Source organism: Symphalangus syndactylus, chromosome 5 (genome assembly GCF_028878055.3).
Source record: "Symphalangus syndactylus isolate Jambi chromosome 5, NHGRI_mSymSyn1-v2.1_pri, whole genome shotgun sequence".
Taxonomy (NCBI): domain Eukaryota; kingdom Metazoa; phylum Chordata; class Mammalia; order Primates; family Hylobatidae; genus Symphalangus; species Symphalangus syndactylus.
This window is the reverse complement of record NC_072427.2, coordinates 5,601,795-5,622,479: the sequence shown is the minus strand read 5'-3', so window position 1 is coordinate 5,622,479 and position 20,685 is coordinate 5,601,795. Positions and strand designations below refer to the sequence as shown.

At 42.4% G+C, this 20,685-nt stretch overlaps 1 protein-coding gene across 4 annotated transcripts in view; it reads left to right on the top strand.

The window, feature by feature from the left end:
- Positions 1–20,685, top strand: part of LRRK1 (leucine rich repeat kinase 1) — a 162,805-nt gene that overhangs the window by 36,759 nt on the left and 105,361 nt on the right. For all 4 annotated transcript variants that reach the window (XM_055277046.2, XM_063640037.1, XM_055277047.2 and 1 more), the window contains one exon: positions 20,342–20,505. In XM_055277046.2, coding sequence (XP_055133021.1) covers positions 20,342–20,505 — 164 coding nt within the window. The remainder of the gene's footprint in view (positions 1–20,341; positions 20,506–20,685) is intronic.

The window sequence follows — 20,685 nt, the reverse complement described above, 5'->3', positions numbered from 1 at the left end:
ATTTTCTGTAGCTATTGTAAAAGGGATTGTTTTCTTAATTTCTTTTTCTAAAAGCTTATTGTTGGTGTATAGAACTGCAATTGATTTTTTGTATGTTGATTTTGTGTCCTGCAACTTTACTGAATTTATTTATTAGTTCTAGTAGTTTTCTGGTGGAGTCTAGGTTTTCTGCATATAAGATCATGTCGGGCCGGGCGCGGTGGCTCACGCTTGTAATCCCAGCACTTTGGGAGGCCGAGGCGGGCGGATCACGAGGTCAGGAGATCGAGACCACGGTGAAACCCCGTCTCTACTAAAAAATACAAAAAATTAGCCGGGCGCGGTGGCGGGCGCCTGTAGTCCCAGCTACTCGGAGGCTGAGGCAGGAGAATGGCGTGAACCCGGGAGGCGGAGCTTGCAGTGAGCCGAGATTGCGCCACTGCACTCCAGCCCGGGCGACAGAGCGAGACTCTGTCTCAAAAAAAAAAAAAAAAAAAAAAAAAAAAAAAAAAAAAAAAAAAAAAAGATCATGTCATCTGCAAACAGAGACCATTTGACTTCTTCTTTTCTTATTTCGATGCCTTTTTGCCTTTTATTTCTTTTTCTTACCTAATTTCTCTGGCTAGGACTTCCAGTAGAAGTGGCAAGAGTGGGCATACTTGTCTTGTTCCTGATCTTGGGGAAAATGCTTTCAGCTTTTCACCATTAAGTATGATCATAGCTGTAGGCTTGATCTTAAATGATATTAAAGTACATTCCTGCTATACCCAACTTGTTGAGAATTTTTATTTTGAAAGGATGTTGAATTTTTACTAATGTTTTTTCTGCATTTATTGAGTTCATTATATGATTTTTATCCTTTATTCTGTTAATGTGGTGTATCATGTCTGTTGATTTGCATATGCTGAACCATCCTTGCTTCCTAGGGATAAACTGAACTTCATAATGGTGTATGGTTGTTTTAATGTGCTGTTGAAATCAGTTTGCCTGTATCCTCTTGAGGATTTTTGCACCTAAGTTCAGCAGGGACATTGGTCTGTAATTTTCTTTTCTTATGGTGTTTTTATATGGCTGTGGTAGGAGGTATTGCTAATTTTGTAAAACAAGTTCGAAAGTCTTTATTGTCTTCAATATTTGGAAGAGTTTAGGAAGGACTGGCATTCATTCTTCTTTAAACGTTTGGCAGAATTCACCTGTGAAGCCATCTGTCTTGTTCTTGGCTTTTTATTGTTAGGAGGTTTTTGATTACTTCCTCAGTCTCCTTACTCATTATTGGCCTGTTCAGATTTTCTATGTCTGTATGACTTATTTTTGATAGGTAGTATGTTTCTAAGAATTTATCCATTTCTTCTAGGTTATCTAATTTGTTAGCGTATAATTGTTACGGTAGTCTCATAATACTTTGTACTTCTATTATACCAATTGTAATGCCCCCTCTTTCATTTATAATTTTATTTATTCGAGTTCTCTTTCTTTTTTTCTTAGTCTAGCTAACGATTTGTCAATTTTTTTTTCAAAAAAAAAACTCTTACTTTCACTTTTTTTCCTTTTTTTTTTTTTTTTCTTTTTTTTGAGACAGAATCTCACTCTGTCACCCCCAGGCTGGAGGGCTGGAGTGCGGCGGCACGATCTCGGCTCACTGCAGCCTCCACCTTCCGGGTTCAAGCGACTCTCTGCATCAGCCTCCTGAGTAGCTGGGATTATAGGTGCCCACAACCACGCCTGGCTAATTTTTGTATTTTTAGTAGAGACGGGGTTTCACCATCTTGACCAGGCTGGTCTTGAACTCCTGACCTCATGATCAGCCCACCTCGGCCTCCCAAAGTTCTGGGATTGCAGGTGTGAGCCACCATGACCAGCCTGATCTTTTCTATTATCTATTTAGTCTCTATTTCATTTATTTCTGCTCTAATACTTATTTTCTTTCTTTTAACTTTGGGCTTAGTTTGCTCTTTTTCTAGTTCCTTAAAGTGTAAAGTTAGTTTGTGTAATTAAGATATTTCTTTTTGCTTAATGTAGGCATTTCTGGCTGTCAACTTTCATCTCTGAACTGCTTTTGCTGTATCCCATAAGTTTTGGTATGTTGTCTTTCCTTTTCCACTTGTCTCAAGATACTTTCTGATTTCCTTTTTGATTTCTTCTATGACCCATTGGTTGTTCAGGAGTATGTGGTTTACTTTCCACATACGTGTGGATTTTTCAATTTTCTTCTTGTTATTGATTTCTAGTTTTACACCATTGTGATCAGAAAAGAAACTTGATACTATTTCCATCATCTTAAATATGTTAAGGCTTGTTTTACGGCCCAACATATGACATTTCTTGGGGAATGTTCCACGTGTGCTTGAGAAAAAATTATATTCTCTTGCTGTTGAAGGCATTGTTCTGCGTATGTCTGTTAGGTCTATTTGGTCTATAGTGTTATTCAAATTCACTGTTTTCTTATTAATTTTCTGTCTGGATGATCTATCTATTATTGCAAGTGGGGTATTGAAGTCCCCTACTATTATTATATTGCTATATATTTCTCCCTTCAGTTCTGTTAATATTTGCTTTACATATTTATGTGCTCCAATGTTAGGTACATATATATTTTAAATTAGTACACTCTTTTAATGAATTGACCCCTTTATCATTATATAGTGACCTTCTTTGTCACTTCTGACAGATTTTGACTGAAAGTCTATTTAGTCTGGTATAAGTATAGCCATTCTTTAGCTCTTTTGGTTACCATTTGCATGAAATATCTTTTTTTATTCTTTCATTTTCCATCTATGTTTATCTTTAAAGCAAAAGTGAATCCCTTATAGGTAGCATATTGTTGGTTCTTAGATTTTTTTAATCTATTCAGCTACTGTGTGTCTTTTGATTGGAAAATTCAATCCATTTATATTTAAAGTAGTTACTGATTAGTAAGGACATACTTTTGCCATTTTTAAATTCTTTTCTGATTGTTCTGTAGTTGGTTGTTGTTGTTGTTGTTGTTGTTGTTGTTGAGACAGAGTCTCACTCTGTCACCCAGGCTGGAGTGCAGTGGCATGATCTCTGCTCACTGCAACCTCTGCCTCCCAGGTTCAATTGATTCTCCTGCCTCAGCCTCCCGAGTAGCTGGGATTACAGGCATGCACCACCACACCCAACTAATTTTTGTGTGACAGGGTTTCACCGTGTTGGCCAGGCTGGTCTCAAACTCCTGACCTCAAGTGATCCGTCCGCCTCAGCCTCCCAAAGTTCTGAGATTACAGGCATGAACCCCCACACCCAGCCTGTTCTGTAGTTCTTTTGTCCTTTTCTTTCTCTCTTTGTATCTTCCTTTTTAATTTGTTGTTTTTCTGTAGTGTGTTAAGCAGCATTTTTAAATAAGGGAACTATCAGAGTAAACAATTGGGGCCCTTCGTTTTGGCATGAAGATGTATACTGAATATTTATTGAGTGTCAGCTGTATGCTGGGCAGCATGCAGGAATGTGGCTATTCCCACTGGCATATGCTGTCCTGTCTGGAGTTGATGTTCAGGCCTTTTGGGTACATCTGTACCTCTGCTCCCCAGCAAGCCCAGCAAGGGTGTTAAAGCAAGGCTTTTGTCTTCCACTTTTTGGCCTCACTAACATTTGACCCATAGCTAAGTAAATAAGATTCCAATACCCACTAACTTATTCATTTGAATAGGCATGATTCATCCCAGATGGCTAAGGAATAAGATAGAAACCCCAGACTTCACAGTTTTGAGAGAGGGGCCAAATTTCGAACTTAACTTCAAGTAACAATAATAGTAGCTAGCATTTATCTAGAGCCTCTCAGGGGAAGGCAGTGTTCTAAGCACTTCTCGTGCTTCCATCCACTTGATCCTCACAATAACCCCTCTGAAGTAGGTGCCACCATCCTCTCCACTTCCTCGGCAGTGGAGAGGACGGAAATGTGCCGGGGCCTGGAGGTGGGCCCAGGAAGCAGGGCGGGGTCAGCATGGTGGTCACACTTCTCCGTCTCTGTCCCGGGCTCTCTGTGCTCTGGGACTTCTTTCCCTGCCAACGTTTTACAGTCATGTATTTCTGGGCAGTGTGTGTGACTAAGGTCTCAGATACTTTTATGACTTGGAAAGCCCCCAAATATTATCTTGAAAGAGTTTACATTTTGACCTGATATGAACCCTACAACTGTTGTGCTGAAGTGACCAGATTTTAGGGCAGGGTTGGAGGGGGATGTGGGGCTGAGTGGCCAAAAGAAAATCATTCTTGGAAAGGAAAATCTAGCAGTGCCTGAAGGCATCATTCTCCTCCTCTTTTACTGGGAGAATTCTGTACCCCTGTAGCCATGCCGTAACTGTAGACGGGCAAAATTATAGACGACCCCCTTACTCATATGCAGAGAGCTCTGGACAGTCAACAAATTGAAGTGGAGAGGCTTTCAGTGACACAGTCTGGATAGGCACCCATGGCAGTGAGTAAGCAGAACCCAGCCTGCAGGCAGCACTGGGCAGAGCAGGAGGCTGGCAGACCTACTCTGCGGGGACAGTCCAGGACCCAGGTCAGACCACGTGCAGGCAGAGAAAGGAGAGGCAGCCCGGTGGGAGATTCTGCAAGTCCTTTCTGGGGTTTACTTACCCCTGCGCTGGGCTAGAAGGAGGAGAATTTTGAGAAGCATGGAAGGCGTAAGGGCTCCTTCCAGATAAAGCAGACACAGGAACAAAAGCTAAGGGAACCTTGGTCCACAGAGGAAATGAGAGTGCAGTCTGGCAGTCTCACAGGCACCTGGAGTAGGGAGGAAGGGGCCAGGCCTCCTGGAAATCACCCCCATTTGTGTGCTTGCCGCTTCTATTTGTGTATGTATTTTTTTATTTATATGCATTGTGCACTATCTTTTATATGTGCCGTTTTCTTTTACGAGAAGAGGATAATATTCAGACATCTTAAATACTTGCCAAACTCCAGGCTGTGTCAAATAGCACAGCTAGAGCTTGAAACCAAGTCTTCCAACTTACAGAGTACAGTTCTTTCTGTAACTACGGGTTTTAACACAGTCCTCAGTAGATGACATGATTGGAAAATTCTCAGTGCCTCATCCTAAATGTTCCTTTCAGATTGAGACGTTTTCTTCCTTTCCTTGCACCCATTTTTGTTAGGAGGAAGTTAAATTCAGTTAGAAAATGTACTTTGTTAACCTGAAAAGCATTTTTTTAATATAACAATGTTCTTGTTATACTAGTAATAGAGAAATAACTGGAAAATAGAGAAAAGGGTTTCGAGAAGTTCACCTTGAATTCCACCGCATAAGAAAAACCAATGTTATCGTTTTGGGGGCTTCCTTCTTGTCAGTTTTCCTGTTTGTGTAGTTCCAGTGTCTGTGCATGTTATAATTGTCAAAATCACCATCCTTTGCTATACTAAACAGTGCTGCAATCAGCATCTATATGCATATTGCTTTTTTTTTTTTTTTTTTTGCATAGTGCTTTTCAGATGTGTAGAACTATTCTTTTGGAATCAGTTTCCCAGAAGCAACATGGCAATGTCAAAGGGTGTCCTGATCCTCCAGTATTTATAATCACAATCATCTTCCCCCAAATCAGAGTAGGACTGACTGTGTGTGTGTGTTTATCTTCGAATTGTACCATTTTCTGTAGTATTACTGAGTATTAAATAAATGAACGGTCCTATTTATGTGATTTTTAATTTTCCAAAAAGATGGTTCTTTTTTTACCAGGTCGGTTTTTGACTGTTGACTCTGCCAAGTCCCTCAAGCATCCCCTTTTGGGTAAAGGGCATGGTTTCTGTTGTGGATGTTTGAAAGTAAACTCTGGAAATACTATAGCAGTGCACCTGAGCTCTTCCTGTGTGTCTCAGCAAGCTGTGTCCCCAGGGTCTAGCTCAGCACACAGGAGGTACTAAATATTTGTAGAACGAATGAGCAATAAATAAATGAATTTTTGGAAGAGGAACAAAATCTAGGAAAGAATTCATCTTCATAGCTTTGTATTTCTGTGTTTCTCTTCTTCTGCAGCAGAAAATTCACGGAGGGATTGGTTTCCATTTCCTCTCCGTTTTTTCCATCTAATGAGACAGGGTCATCTCATGTTTTAGTTCCCACGTTTCTGCCATGCATGTTAGGTGCTGAATAAGAGTCTCATGTTCGGCTGTTGTCTTAGTTCGTTTTCTGTTGCTATAACTGGATGCTACAGACTGGGTAATTTATAAAGAAAATGAATTTGTTTCTTACATTTCTGAAGGCTGGGAAGTCGACGGCTGAGGGGCTGCATTTGGTGAGGGCTTCTTGCTGGTGGGGACTCGCTGCAGAGTCCTGAGGTGGCACCGGGCATCACATGCCAAGGGGCCTGAGTGTGCTGGCTCAGGTCTCTCTTCCTATTCTTATAAAGCCACCAGTCTTATTACAGGGTCCCCACCCTGGTGACCTTATCTAATCTTCATTATGTCCCAAAGGCCCCAACTCCTAATACCATTACAATGGGGATTAAGTTTCAACGTGAATTTTGGAGGGGACATGAAAACAGCAGTTGGTGGCTGGGCGCGGTGGCTCACGCCTGTAATCCCAGCACTTTGGGAGGCCAAGGTGGGCAGATCCATGAGGTCAAGAGATCGAGACCATACTGGCCAACATGGTGAAACCCCATCTCTACTAAAAATACAAAAATTAGCTGGGCATGGTGGTGCGTGCCTGTAATCCCAGCTACTCGGGAGGCTGAGGCAGGAGAATCACTTGAATCTGGGAGGCGGAGGTTGCAGTGAGTTGAGATCGCGCCACTGTACTCCAGCCTAGCAACAGAGCGAGACTCCATCAAAAAAAAAAAAAACAACAACAACAAAAAACCATAGCAGTTGGGAACACAGCCTAGGAAACAGAGGGTGAGCTTTGATGGCAGGTTCTGGGGGTCCAAATCTCAGCTCTGCTGTTGGGAGCTGGGTGGGGGAAGTTTCTCTAACCACTCAGGGCACTGGTCACCTTGAGGTGAGTGATGATGAGAAGCCCAGCCTTGTATGGGTGTTGGGACAAAGTCAAATGCATGCAGGACACTTTCTACAGCATCCAGCAGGACTCAATAAATGGCACCAATGACCAATACGTGAAATATTATTATAAACCATTTTATTTTATCTTTTAAAATCTGGGACACCTGTGCCACTTATTGTTCCATGAGACTTTCTTGCTCTCCATCCTTTTTTCTAGAGCAACAGAGTCAAGATTTGGTAGATTGAGAGCAAACACTTGCTTCAATATAGATAACATCACTGAAGAACGAGTTCACTAAGCCAGGGTGAAACAGAGTTAACATTTTGCTGGACATACTTCATCTTTTAATATTTTTTTTTCTTAATTTCAACAGCAATACAAGTTAGTGCAAAAAAATATATTGAAAAACACAGAAAAATAGAAATAGTTTTAAAACTCCAGGCTGGGCATGGTGGCTTATGTCTGTAATCCCAGCACTTTGGGAGGCCAAGGCGGGTGGATCACTTGGAGTCAGGAGTTCGAGACCAGCCTGGCCAATGTGGCGAAACCCTGTCTCTATTAAAAATACGAATATCAGCTGGGCATGGTGGCAGACACCTGTAATCCCAGTTACTTGGGAGGCTGAAGCACAAGAATTTCTTGAACCTGGGAGGCAGAGGTTGTAGTGAGCCGAGATCACACCACTGCACTCCAGCCTGGGCGACAGAGTGAGACCTTGTCTTAAATAAATAAATAAATAAAATTTTAAAACTCCAGTCATTTCACTGCTGAAGGGGATGGCCACTGTAATTTTTGTGTGTCCTTCAGATTTTCTTTCTAAACAGAGACAGGGAGAAGGAGGAGAAAAGAGCGTCAGGTTCAGGTTTTACAAACAAAAATAATAAACTATGTATTATCTATACTCATAGACTCATTAGGAACCTTTTTTCAAAGGGTTTTAATCACAAATAATCGGAGAACCTAGAATAAATTATTTCATTTTGCATATATATATATATATATTTTTTTTTTTATATATGGAGTTTCGCTCTTATTGCTCAGGCTGGGGTGCAATGGTGCAATCTCGGCTCACCACAACCTCTACCTCCCGGGTTCAAGCAATTCTCCCGCCTCAGCCTCCCGAGTAACTGCAATTACAGGCATGCACCACCACGCCTGGCTAATTTTGTATTTTTAGTAGAGACAGGGTTTCACCACGTTAGCCAGGCTGGTCTTGAACTCCCAACCTCAGGTAATCTGCCAGCCTCGGCCTCCCAAAGTGCTGGGATTACAGGCATGAGCCACCACGCCCGGCCCATTTTGCGTATTTTTAAATGGTGTCCATGTGTGTTCCATGTTTTTCCTGTGATTTCTCACGGCCCCTGTCCTATGTTCTGCTTTTAGCTTGATGTCTGGTAAGCATTTTTTCACAATTCCCCTTAGTCTTCATTGTGATAGGTTCTAATAGCTGCATCTGAGCCCCTTATTCTGAAGCACCAGCAGGTATTAACTTAGAAAGCCGAGTAGCAGCGACTTGTGGGCCCCAGGGCCAGGACTCACTGCTTCCACTCCAGCTGCTCATTGCCAGCGCTGTTGTTTTGCGAACGTGTGTCACCGTCTTGGCCTTGATCCTCTGTAAAATGGCAGCAGAGTCACCTCCTGCCTAGCGCTGCTGTGAACGTTCAGTTGAGTGATGTGAGTCCAGTCCCCAGGCCTGTGCTGGCCCTTGGGCACCCACCCTGCTCTACACCACTCCCTAATTCTTGGCCTGGGCCGCTTGTCTGGAGAGTTGCTCTTACCTCGGCTATGGCAGGGACCCTGCAGAAGTCCTGGTTCGGGAGTAGTCTTTTGGGGTGCATCATGTCATTTCTGCAGGGAAACGCCTAGAAGAGAAAAGCGGGGACAACAGGCCGACCTCCCGCTTTTCTTATGTAGTCCTGTCCTCTTGCTTTCCGAAATGACCAGCCGGTTGGCAAGGCCTCCCACGATGGCAAAGGGACCAGAGGATGCACCCACTTCCCCACACTCATGCCAGCAAGGAATGTTATAAGCCTGTCACTGTTTTACTGCGTCAGGTGGACATAACATAGCATCTTGTGATTAATTATATTTTTATTACTAAAGCAAATAGCACTTTTCCATGCAATTTTCCCCCATGAGACCAACCTGTCTATATGTATAACCGTCCATCTCCCTCTTATTAACAAAAATTCCTAGTGATTTGGTGAGGATATCCACAAAATAGTAATCTATGCCATGGAGCGTTTCTGCAATGAGACATGCCGGCCTCTGAGCCAGAGCTGCTAGTGAGAGTCCGCAGAGCCCGGTCTTGGCTTTTGCTTTCCTGTCCGATGCGGGTGGAGGGCCCGGGTGATGGGTGCAGTAACCCTGAGCACCTGCCATCTGGAGAGGAATTTTCACCGTGGATGACCCCAGGGCTGGGTGACCCTCCCTCCTCTGCACACCCCCAACCTCCACATCTTTCCCAAAGACAACAAGGGTTGGATTTCACTGTAATGTGACCCAGAGATGTAAACGGCTGCTGATGCTAGAACACTAGAGTGATATCTGGCAAAGAAAGAAGCATCCTTCCAGCGGAAGGCTGGCAAAGCTAGGGCAACAGAGGGCAAGCCCCCAAAGTGCCAGGAGGGTGTCACCTCCCGGGAAAGCCAGCCCCCTTTCCCTGGTGCTTTGGCCACATGGGGACTCAGTGGCACAGGAAGGTCATTAAACAACTATGACCAGGTCAGTAGCATCCTAAAGTTTACTTCTGTTTGTTCTGCAGTGAGCTGTGGGCTGGTAGATCATTTTCACTTTTTGCTGTTCTACTGACGGAGGCAAATGCAATTAAAAAAAAAAAGTCGTGGATGTGCAAATAAAACGGCAGTGTCTTTTCTAAGATTTACAGAGGATGTCACACACTTCGAATTGACCAAAAGCATTTGCCTTTTATTCTAAGTGTTTTCCTTGGTGGGGAGGAGAGAAATACAAACACACACACACACACACACACACACACACACGCACACACACATGAGGCCAACATTTAGAACTTACATAATTAAAGCTATTTTATTTTTCATTTCATTTTCTCTGTTGTCCTAGATTTGTAGGGAAAAAAACAGTAGAAAGAGAATTTTATTCCAGTAATTGGGACAGCAGAGATGACTTAACAATTATTGCTCTGGAACAAAAGGTAAGACTGTCTCCTTGGAACATAAGGACAGAGAGAACCAGGGATGGACAGATGGGGGCGGTCTCTTTCGAGGTGTGCCTGCAGAACAGTGAGCTGCCTGCCATCAGGGACACGGTTTTCATAGCCAGCATTACTCTGTCATATTCATGGAATTCTGTTTTATTACTCTTTCAGAATACTGAAAAAGAAAAATAATTTCTGTTAGTTTTTCTGAAATTAGAATAATTTGTTTTTTTATGAAACATAAATTATAGAAATGATGTTTAAAGACTGAGTTATTGGCAGCTAAAATCATTTCTCCTTGAAATGGCTGACTGAAACACACAGTATCACTGAAGGTATTTCTTTAAAAATAGTATATTAAATTGAAAGCAATTATCAAGAACTAAATGGTGTTCAGGTCCTATAGATTTTTAAATATTTTATGTTTTTTCTAACCAAATGCTTCTCTATATAGAAACTTTAACTTACTATCCATGGCTGGCACATTGAAATACCAGCATACAGTGAAGACTAACACTTATCAGCAACCAGAAATACATTCACTTCCAAGCTCAGAGCTTATGGTAAATGTTTCTTGTCATCTTGAATGGCTCCACATGTGCTGATTCCATAACCCTAGCTATTCACTGCATTTGTAATTTCATTTTCCCTAACCAGTTCCTCCCTTTAACCACTGCCTTTAAAAATCAAACTAGAAACACCAACCAAGCCTGAAAAAAAAATTTCCCTGGTGCTATTCATTTATGCTTCTCCTCCTTTACTTCATTAAATACTTAATTGGAGTGTATTAGCTTTATATTAAAAGCAAGTGAGATGCCTGGAAATTTGGAAATTTTCATCACCATATATGAAAATAATGACATAAATTATAATTTAGGGAACAAAAAGGATTTTCTAAAATTTGAAACTGCATTATAGCAATGTTCTACTATTATTTCCCTACTAGCTGTAGCTACTTATTTGGGACATTAATGTACTATTGAAATAGGATGTTTGCCCCATTTTATTTTTTAATATGAATTTGAAATCTTTATGAGGAGAATATTTAGAACTGAGATATTTTATTGTATAAAAGAATATAATTATGGACAATAGTTGATGAATAAGCACAAGTAACTGAATAATCTCAAATAGTATAAATGCATTTCCTACATTTTAAGTTTAAATCAAAAGTTGCCAATTCTCAAATACAAAACAATAGTATTTTGGAGAAAAAAATGGCTAAATAAATGTTATCTCTAGGAAAAGGTGCAGAAGTTCTAAATTTTGATGAAGCCTAATTTAACAATTTTTCCTTTCCTGGTTATTGTTTTCTGTGGTGGTCAGGAGGGGCTTTTGCCTTTATATTTACTTCTGAACTATTTAATTTTTTTTCAGTGAGAATGTTTTCTTTTATTACTTTTGTAGTTTCTGTGAAGTTTTGAATGAAGCAGTCATATATTCCCATTACGCAGGTCTTAGGAAATAAAGAAGAAAAATCTTTTCTATTCTGTCATGAATTCCCCCATGGCCCATGCATAATACTCGTTATGGTCAAAGCATTTTGGTCTTTTTTCTTTCAATTTAAATAAACGTTAACCATTCTCTGGATAATTTCAGGAAATTAAATGAGATTGGCAGATTAAATTCAATGCATATGCATTAACTGGGGCCTTTTCCTAATGTCCTCCCAACAACTTGACTGGACCAGACCCTCAGCCCACAGGGTCGGTGAGAGTGGATATGGCGTCAGCCTTGCAACTTCAGAAAGTCAGAGTTGAAACAGACAAACACCACAACATTTTACAATGTAAAGAGAACTGAGCAGGTTCTAGGTTCTTATTACATCACTTACTCCACATGCAAGGCATGACTGAAAGATCAAGTTAAATCACCCTTGTAATCTCATGGGCACCTTATGGCCTACATATGCCCTAAGTTCCACCTTCACAATGTCCCTTAACTTGCACCTAAAGGTTTAGCTGTTTGTATGTATGTTCCTCACACGGACAGAAGAGGGTACTTCATACCTGCTTGTGCATTCACACATACACGTGCCTGCACATGTCTTTTACTGGATAAGCGGGTATTTGTTTAATTCTGAGAGACAAGCAATGACATAATTAAGTGCCCCCATCTGAGGGATGACTGCAGTTGTTTCTATTCCTCCTGGGCCCTGCTAATGGCCCTTCTCCCTCTGGCCTGCGCTCACATGTCTCAGGGGCTCTGCCCGTAAATAATTAATGGTGACTGTTAATGTGTGTTGGGAAGTGAAGCTGCCTTATTCACACGTATAACCGCTTACACACCAAGCCTTTTCCCGATTCCTCTTTTCACAAGCACACAGCCAAGACACAATAATCTCCACTCAGACACAGCAACTCTGTGTTGGCCTCTCAGGAATGATATAGATTGTGTGTGATGGTCACCCATTTACTTGGATTTTCAGGACGATTGCCTTTGAAATGGAGCAAGTCATGGCTTCGCGTGAGTTGTAAAGACCCTGGATTGGTGTTAGGGGCTTTGCTCCATAAGCAGCTTTGCCTTTGCCTTTCTACAGAGCAGGATTTTTCAGCTTTGGTGGCAAGAGCTCGTACCTTGTGTCATATGGCAAGCCATGCATTTAGAGTATAGACATTAGGACTCGCCTTTTCTCCCAACATTTTGTTATGAAAAATTTCAAACATACACCAAAGTTGAAAGAATTGAACCATCTATATTCGTATACCTACCACTCAGATCACACCATTAACACTTTCCAAAATTTCTCTCTTACCTTTCTATCCAACCATCCACTCATTTTTAATGCATTTCAAAGCATATTGCAAACATCTGTACACTTCACTCTTAAATACTGTAGCATGCATAGTATGGACTAAGGTTCAATAATGTTTGTAGTTTTTTTAGGTAAAATATATATAAAGTAAGATACACATATCTTAAATGGACTGCTTGATAAGTTTTGACAAATACAGCAACTGTATAATGAAAACTCCATTGAGATATAGAATGACCAAACTGATGTCCTTATGCCCCATCCACAGTAAAACTCACTGTCTACCCTATGCCCACGATCCACTCTTCTGATTTTTTTCACTATATCTTACAACAGCATATAAATGGAATCATTTTTTATAAGGTTTCTTTCACTCAGCATTACTTTTTTTGAGATTGCTGTCAGTCTTTCCATAGATCAATTGGTCCTTCCTTTTTACTGTTGAGTAGTTACTGTACCACAGTTTGTTTATTCATTCTCCTGTGGATGGACACTTGAGCTATTTACAGTTTGGAAATATCATGCATAAGGCTGCTATGAACATTCTTGGATACATTTTTGGGCATACTTCTCTTGGTTAGATAAGAGTGGAATTTATGGGTCATAGGGTAGGTATACATGTAGTTTTATAAGAAACCACCAGACCTGTTTCCAAAGCGACTGGACAATTTTGCACTCTAGCCAGTAAGGTATGAACATTCTGGTTGTTCCGTTTCCTCACGAAGTAGTTTTGGTCTTACAATTTTAGCCATTCTGGTGAGAGCATAGTGGTATCTCATTGTGGTTTTAATTTGCATTTCCCTGATGACTAATAACATTGAGTTTTTGAATTTTTTTTGCTGTTTAAATCTTTGCTCTCTCTCTTTCTTTCTTCCTTTTCTTTTTCTTTCTTTGTTTCTTTCTTTCCTTCTTATTTTCTTTCTTTCTCTTTCTTTCTTTCTTTCTTTCCTTCCTTCCTTCCTTCCTTCCTTCCTCCCTTCCCTTCCCTTCCCTTTTCCTTTCTTTCTTTCCTTCCTTCCCTTCCCCTTTCCTTCCCCTTCCCCTTTCCTTCCCCTTCCCCTTCCCTTCCCTTCCCTTCCCTTCCCTTCCCTTCCCTTCTCTTCCCTTCCTTCTGTTTTGTTTCTTTGAGACAGGGTCATGTTCTGTCACCCAGGCCAGTGGAGTGCAGTGGTGCAGTCACAGCTCATTGAAGCCTTGACCTCCTGGGCTCAAGCCATCCTCCCACATCTCAGCTTCCTGAGTAGCTGGGACTACAGGTGTGCACCACCATGCCGGGCTAATTTTTAAAATGTTTTATAGAGACTGGGTCTACATGTTTCCCAGGCTGGTCTCAAACTCCTAGGCTCAATGGATCCACCCACCTTGGCCTTCCAAATTGCCAGGATTACAGGTGTGAGCCACCAGGTCCAGCCTGCTCATTTTCAATCGGATTGTTTGTCTTTTTATTGTGGAGTTATACGAGTTTGTATATTCTAGATACCATTCATTTTCAGATATGTTTTGAAAATGTTATTGTAGTCTATAATTTGCCTATTTAACTTTAAATGGTGTCTTTTGAGGAGCAGAAATTTTAAATTTTGATGAAGCCTAATTTAGCAATTTTTCCTTTCCTGGTTATTGTTTTCTGTGTCCCATGTAAGAAAGTAAGTAAAGACTTACTCTTAAGTCATGAGGATAGTCTGCCCTGTGTTTTCCTAGAAGCTTCATAGTTTTAGCCTTTATGTTTAGGTCCATGATTCATCTCAGTTATTTTTTCTTTTTTTTCAACTTTTTTTTTCAAGTTCAGGGGTACATGAGCAGGATGTGTTTGTTTGTTACATAGGTAAACATGTGCCATGGGGATTTACTGCACAGATCATCCCATCACCCAGGTATTAAGCCCAGCATCCATTACCTATTCTTCCTTATGCTCTTTCCCCACCCTCCCTCACCGCAGGTGCCCAGTGTGTGTTCCCCTCTTGTTTCCATGTATTCTCATCCATCAGTTCCCACTTATAAGTGAGACCATGTGGTATTTGGTTTTCTGTTCTTGTATTAGCTTGCTGAGGATAATGGCTTCCAACTCCATCCATGTCCCTGCAAAAAGACAATCTTATTCCTTTTTATGGCTGCACAGTTTTCTATGGTGTATATATGTATAATATTTTCTTTTCTTTTCTTTTCTTTTTTGAGACAGAGTTTTGCTCTTGTTGACTAGGCTGAAGTGCAGTGGTGCTACCTCGGCTCACTGCAACCTCTACCTCCCAGATTCAAGCAATTCTCCTGTCTCAGCCTTCATAATAGCTGAGATTACAGATGGCCACCACCACGCCAGGCTAATTTTTTGGATTTTTAGTAGAGAAGGGGTTTCACCATGTTGGCCTGGCTGGTCTCGAACTCCTGGCCTCAGGTGATTCACCTGCCTTGGCCTCCCAAAGTGCTGGGATTATAGGCGTGAGCCACCGCATGAGCCACCACAACCAGCCACCACATTTTCTTTATCCGGTCCATCACTGATGGGCATTTGGGTTGATTCCATGACTTTGCTGTTGTAAATAGTGCTGTAATGAACATGTGTGTGTGCCATCTCAAGATGATATTTGTATATGGTGAGAAGTAGGGGTCAGGGTTGCTTTATATTAAGTGAGGGTGTCCAGTTGTTCTAGCACTTTTTACTGAAAAGACTTTGCTTTTCTCACTGTACTGCTTTGGCTCCCTTGTCAAAAATCAATTGGATGTACAAGCACAGGTCTATTTTTCAACCCTCTGTTCTGTCCCTTGGAGCCATTTGTCTATACCAGTACCATACTGTCTTGATTACTATAGCTTTGTAGTTTGTTTATTGGAAGGATAATGGCTTCCAACTCCATCCTTTCCAAGTCTTGAAATCAGGTAGTGTACCTTCTCCAACTCTCTTCTTTTTCAAGATTGCTTTGGATATTCTACGTCTTTCAAATTTCCATATACATTTAAGAATCAGATTGTCAATTTCTATCCCCCAAAAATGACCCTATTGGAATCATAGTTGGGATTAAATTGAATCTATAGATAAAATCAAAGAGAATTGACATCTTAACAGTACTGATTCTTCTAATCCTTGAAGATGGATGTCTTCCCACTTATTTAGGTCTTGTTCAATTTCTCTCAGCAATGTTTTATGTTTTCAGTGTACAGATCTTGCCCATCTTTTGTTACATTTTTTTCTAAGAATGTAATTTTATACTATCATAAACTATTTTTTCAATTTTTCAAATGTTAACTGCTATTATGTGATTCATTTTTGTGATGTGTATGTTTGTGAGCCAACCATGCTATGCATTTACATTTAAAAAGAAAAACAAGGCTAGGCACAGTGGCTCACGCCTGTAATCCCAGCACTTTGCAAGGCTGAGTTGGGTGGGATGACTTGAGGTCGAGAGGTTGAAACCAGCCTGGCCAACATGGTGAAACTCCATCTCTACTAAAAATGCAAAAATTAGCTGGACTTGGTGGCGTGCACCTGTGATCCCAGCTACTCAGGAGGTTGAGGCATGAGAATCACTTGAACCCGGGAGGTGGAGATTGCAGTGAGCCAAGATCGCACCACTGCACACCAGCCTTGGAAGCAGAGTGAAACTGTGTCTCAAAAAAAAAAAAAAAAAGCATGGTACTGGTACCACAACACAGACATAGATCAATGGAACAGAACAGAGCCCTCAGATATAATGCCACATGTCTACAACTATCTGATCTTTGACAAACCTGACAAAAACAAGAAATGGGGAAAGGATTCCCTATTTAATAAATGGTGCTGGGAAAACTGGCTAGCCATATGTAGAAAGCTGAAACTGGATCCCTTCCTTACACCTTATACAAAAATTAATTCAAGATGGATTAAAGACTTACATGTTAAACCTAAATCCATAAAAACCCTAGAAGAAAACCTAGGCAATACCATTCAGGACATAGGCGTGGGCAAGGACTTCATGTCTAAAACACCAAAAGCAATGGCAACAAAAGCCAAAATTGACAAATGGGATCTAATTAAACTAAAGAGCTTCTGCACAGCAAAAGAAACTACCATCAGAGTGAACAGGCAACCTACAAAATGGGAGAAAATTTTCGCAACCTACTCATCTGACAAGGGGCTAATATCCAGAATCTACAATGAACTCAAACATATTTACAAGAAAAAAACAAACAACCCCATCAAAAAGTGGGCGAAGGACATGAACAGACACTTCTCAAAAGAAGACATTTATGCAGCCAAAAAACACATGCAAAAATGCTCATCATCACTGGCCATCAGAGAAATGCAAATCAAAACCACAGTGAGATACCATCTCACACCAGTTAGAATGGCCATCATTAAAAAGTCAGGAAACAACAGGTGTTGGAGAGGATGTGGAGAAATAAGAACACTTTTACACTGTTGGTGGGACTGTAAACTAGTTCAACCATTGTAGAAGTCAGTGTGGCGATTCCTCAGGGATCTAGAACTAGAAATACCATTTGACCCAGCCATCCCATTACTGGGTATATACCCAAAGGACTATAAATCATGCTGCTATAAAGACACATGCACACGTATGTTTATTGCGGCACTATTCACAATAGCAAAGACTTGGAACCAACCCAAATGTCCAACAATGATAGACTGGATTAAGAAAATGTGGCACATATACACCATGGAATACTATGCAGCCGTAAAAAATGATGAGTTCATGTCCTTTGTAGGGACATGGATGAAACTGGAAAACATCATTCTCAGTAAACTATCGCAAGGACAAAAAACCAAACACCGCATGTTCTCACTCATAGGTGGGACTTGAACAATGAGAACTCATGGACACAGGAAGGGGAACATCACACTCCGGGGACTGTTGTGGGGTGGGGGGAGGGAGGAGGGACAGCATTAGGAGATATACCTAATGCTAAATGACGAGTTCATGGGTGCAGCAAACCAACATGGCACATGGATACATATGTAACAAACCTGCACATTGTGCACATGTACCCTAAAACCTAAAGTATAATAATAAAAAAAAAAGAAAAAGAAAAAAGAAGAAGAAAATCAATCCAAAGCCTGTTTTATTCATCCCTTCAGAGAGGCAGCACGAAGATGGGTTGGGTTTAGCTTGAGAGTTGGGAGACCAAACTTCTGTCCCAGTTTGCCTCTACTGGCTGTGTGAACTTGGCAAAGAATGATAGTGTTGAGGTCAAAACAAAAATGTAGAGGTGAATTTTTATTTTTATATTTTATTTGTACAAATTTGTGGGGTGTATGTGACATTTTTTTATGTGTATGTAGTACATGGTGATCCAGTCAGGGCATTTAGGGTGTCCATCACCTGAATACAGTATATTTTTGTTAACTATAGTCAGCCTACTCTGCTATCAGACATTGAATTTATCCCTCTTACTGTATGCTTGTGCCCTTTAACCCACTTCTGTTCATCCTCCCCGTTCCCACACTCACCCATCTCAGTCTCTGTTAGCCGTTTTTCCCATTTTTCCAGTCTTTGCCTCCATGTGATCAAATGTTTAGCTCCCACAAATAAGTGAGAACATGCAATATTTGTCTTTTTGTGCCGGCTTATTTCACTCAAGATAATGACATCCAGTTCCATCCCTGCTGTTGCAAATGATAAAAGAATTTATTTTTTTTTTTGACAGAGTTTCGCTTTGTCACCCAGGCTAGAGTGCAGTGGTGTGATCTCAGCTCACTGCAACCTCAGGCTCCTGGGTTCAGGTGATCCTCGTGCCTCAGCCACCTCAGTAGCTGGGATTACAGGCGCGTTCCACCACACCCGGCTAATTTTTGTGTCTTTAGTAGGGATGGGGTTTCACCATGTTGGCCAGGCTGGTCTCGAACTCCTGACCTCAAGTAATCTGCCTGCCTCGGACTCCCAAAGTGCTGGGATTACAGGCATGAGCCACCACACCCGGCCTCAAAAGGATTTTAAATCTAATGTTTTCTTGGGATGTAAGAATTGTAATTTGGGATATATATATAGAGAGAGAGAGAGTGTGTGTGCGTGTGTGTGTTTTGGTATGTTTGAAGAAAAAAGAGAAGGTTGGCAGTTTTGTAATAAAAAGGAGAAATGTGTGTTTTTCAAGAAAATTTATTAGTATTAGCAAGGTTTTGGAGAGTTGGCAAGTTATGATGGGTGAGTGGCAGTCGTGGGTAAAGCTAGTTTTAAAGTCATTTTAGTAGTTATTAGATAAAACTGGTTTTAGTTGTGGTAGGCATTTTTAGTAGTCGGGCTTGTAGAGAATCATGTTTCTGGAGTAATGTTATATGCCCCGAGTGCTTTTTCTACTTGGCTTCTCAGCTCCGTTTTAGTTGGGTGTAAAAACAATAACCCAATTTGCTTGGTCACCTTTCACAACAGTATTTTTTCCCTATTTCTGCTATCTCTCCACACAATCAGAGTTTAACTCCTCATCCATCGCAGTCTTTTCTGTAATATCTACGGAGAGAAGGCTTTTTACTGTTGTTCCCTAACCTCTTTGGAAATCTGAGAAGCTTTGAATTTTCTCCTCGAAAAACTGTACACACACACACACACACACACACACACACGCACACACACAGCTTTGTGTACAATTTTAGGATGTTCAGGGAACTTCTGAAGCCTGTTAGCCTTTCGGGGTCCACAGGCCTTCACTGTGAACCCCTGCTAGAGCGGATGCTTAGGGAGGGCGAGAGGCCGCCTCCCTTTCCCTGGGCTCCTCTGCACCCAGGAGTGCTCGGCCTATGGTGGCCGCTCCGTAAGTGACCGCCGCTTCTGTCGAAGGGCCCGGGTGCTGGATCGCGGCCTCCCCAAGGCTGGCCTCTCCTCCCGAGGGGCCCCAGGTGCTCAGATGGCCTGGAGCGGCCCAGTGCTCTGGTGAACCAGCGCGACCCGAGGCCCAGCGTTTCGGGGGGTTGCCCCAGATCGTTACGCAGCGCGTTTGCGCAAGGCCGGGTCTGGAGTGAGGGCTGCTGATTCTAAATCCCACGCCCTTCGTGGGGTTTTCTCGGCAGGGAGGGACAGCGTCTAGATCTCCGCACCCCCAGGAGTTGGCCTGTCTTTCTTCCATCACTAGATACTCTGTCCCCTGTGGGCACAGCAGCGGGACGGTTTGGCTGAGACCTCCAGCCCTCTCGCCAAAGCCCCTGCTCCGCCGCTGCTGTCGGTGAGGTCAGCCCGGCCGCTCCCCCGCAGGCAGCTGTCCCCGGTGCCCTGGACGGGCTCCAGGTGGCAGCCTCGCTGCAGAATCCTCCGAGCTGTGCGCGCCGCCCGGTGCCTCCGCAGACAGCCCCCTTCGCACCAGCCCCGGGAGGGCTCTGAGGCAGGGTTGCAGGTGGCGGGGCGGCGAGTGCCTTGCGGGGCCATCCCTTTCTCTTCCTGAAGCCCCCACGATCGCGCAATGGGCCGCGCATCCTTCTGCTGTGTTCTGCGATGACTCTCCAGAGCACGCCGGCAGTTGACGGTGACGCTGTGTGTGTGTGCTTCCTCCCACGCAGGTGCCGGGGACATGGGCGGCAAACCGTCCACGCCAGGCGGTGACCCTACAGCGCAGTCCCACAGGACGGAAGGCATTCGCGCCGCGTACAGGCAGGGAGACCGCGGCGGCGCCCGGAACCTGCTCAAGGAGGCCTGCGACCAGTGCACGTCCCAGCTGGAAAAGGTAGGGGGTGCCTGCCCCTGCGGCCACCAGTGCAGTCCTGGGCGGGACGAAGGTGACCGCTCAGATGATTTTCTCGTTATTGTCCTAACTGTAATGAGCATTTTATTGTGTTCTGGAAATGCCTCATTTTGCATATAAACTTATGGGCGCCTTTCCTTTCCAATTGACTTCTCAGTCTGT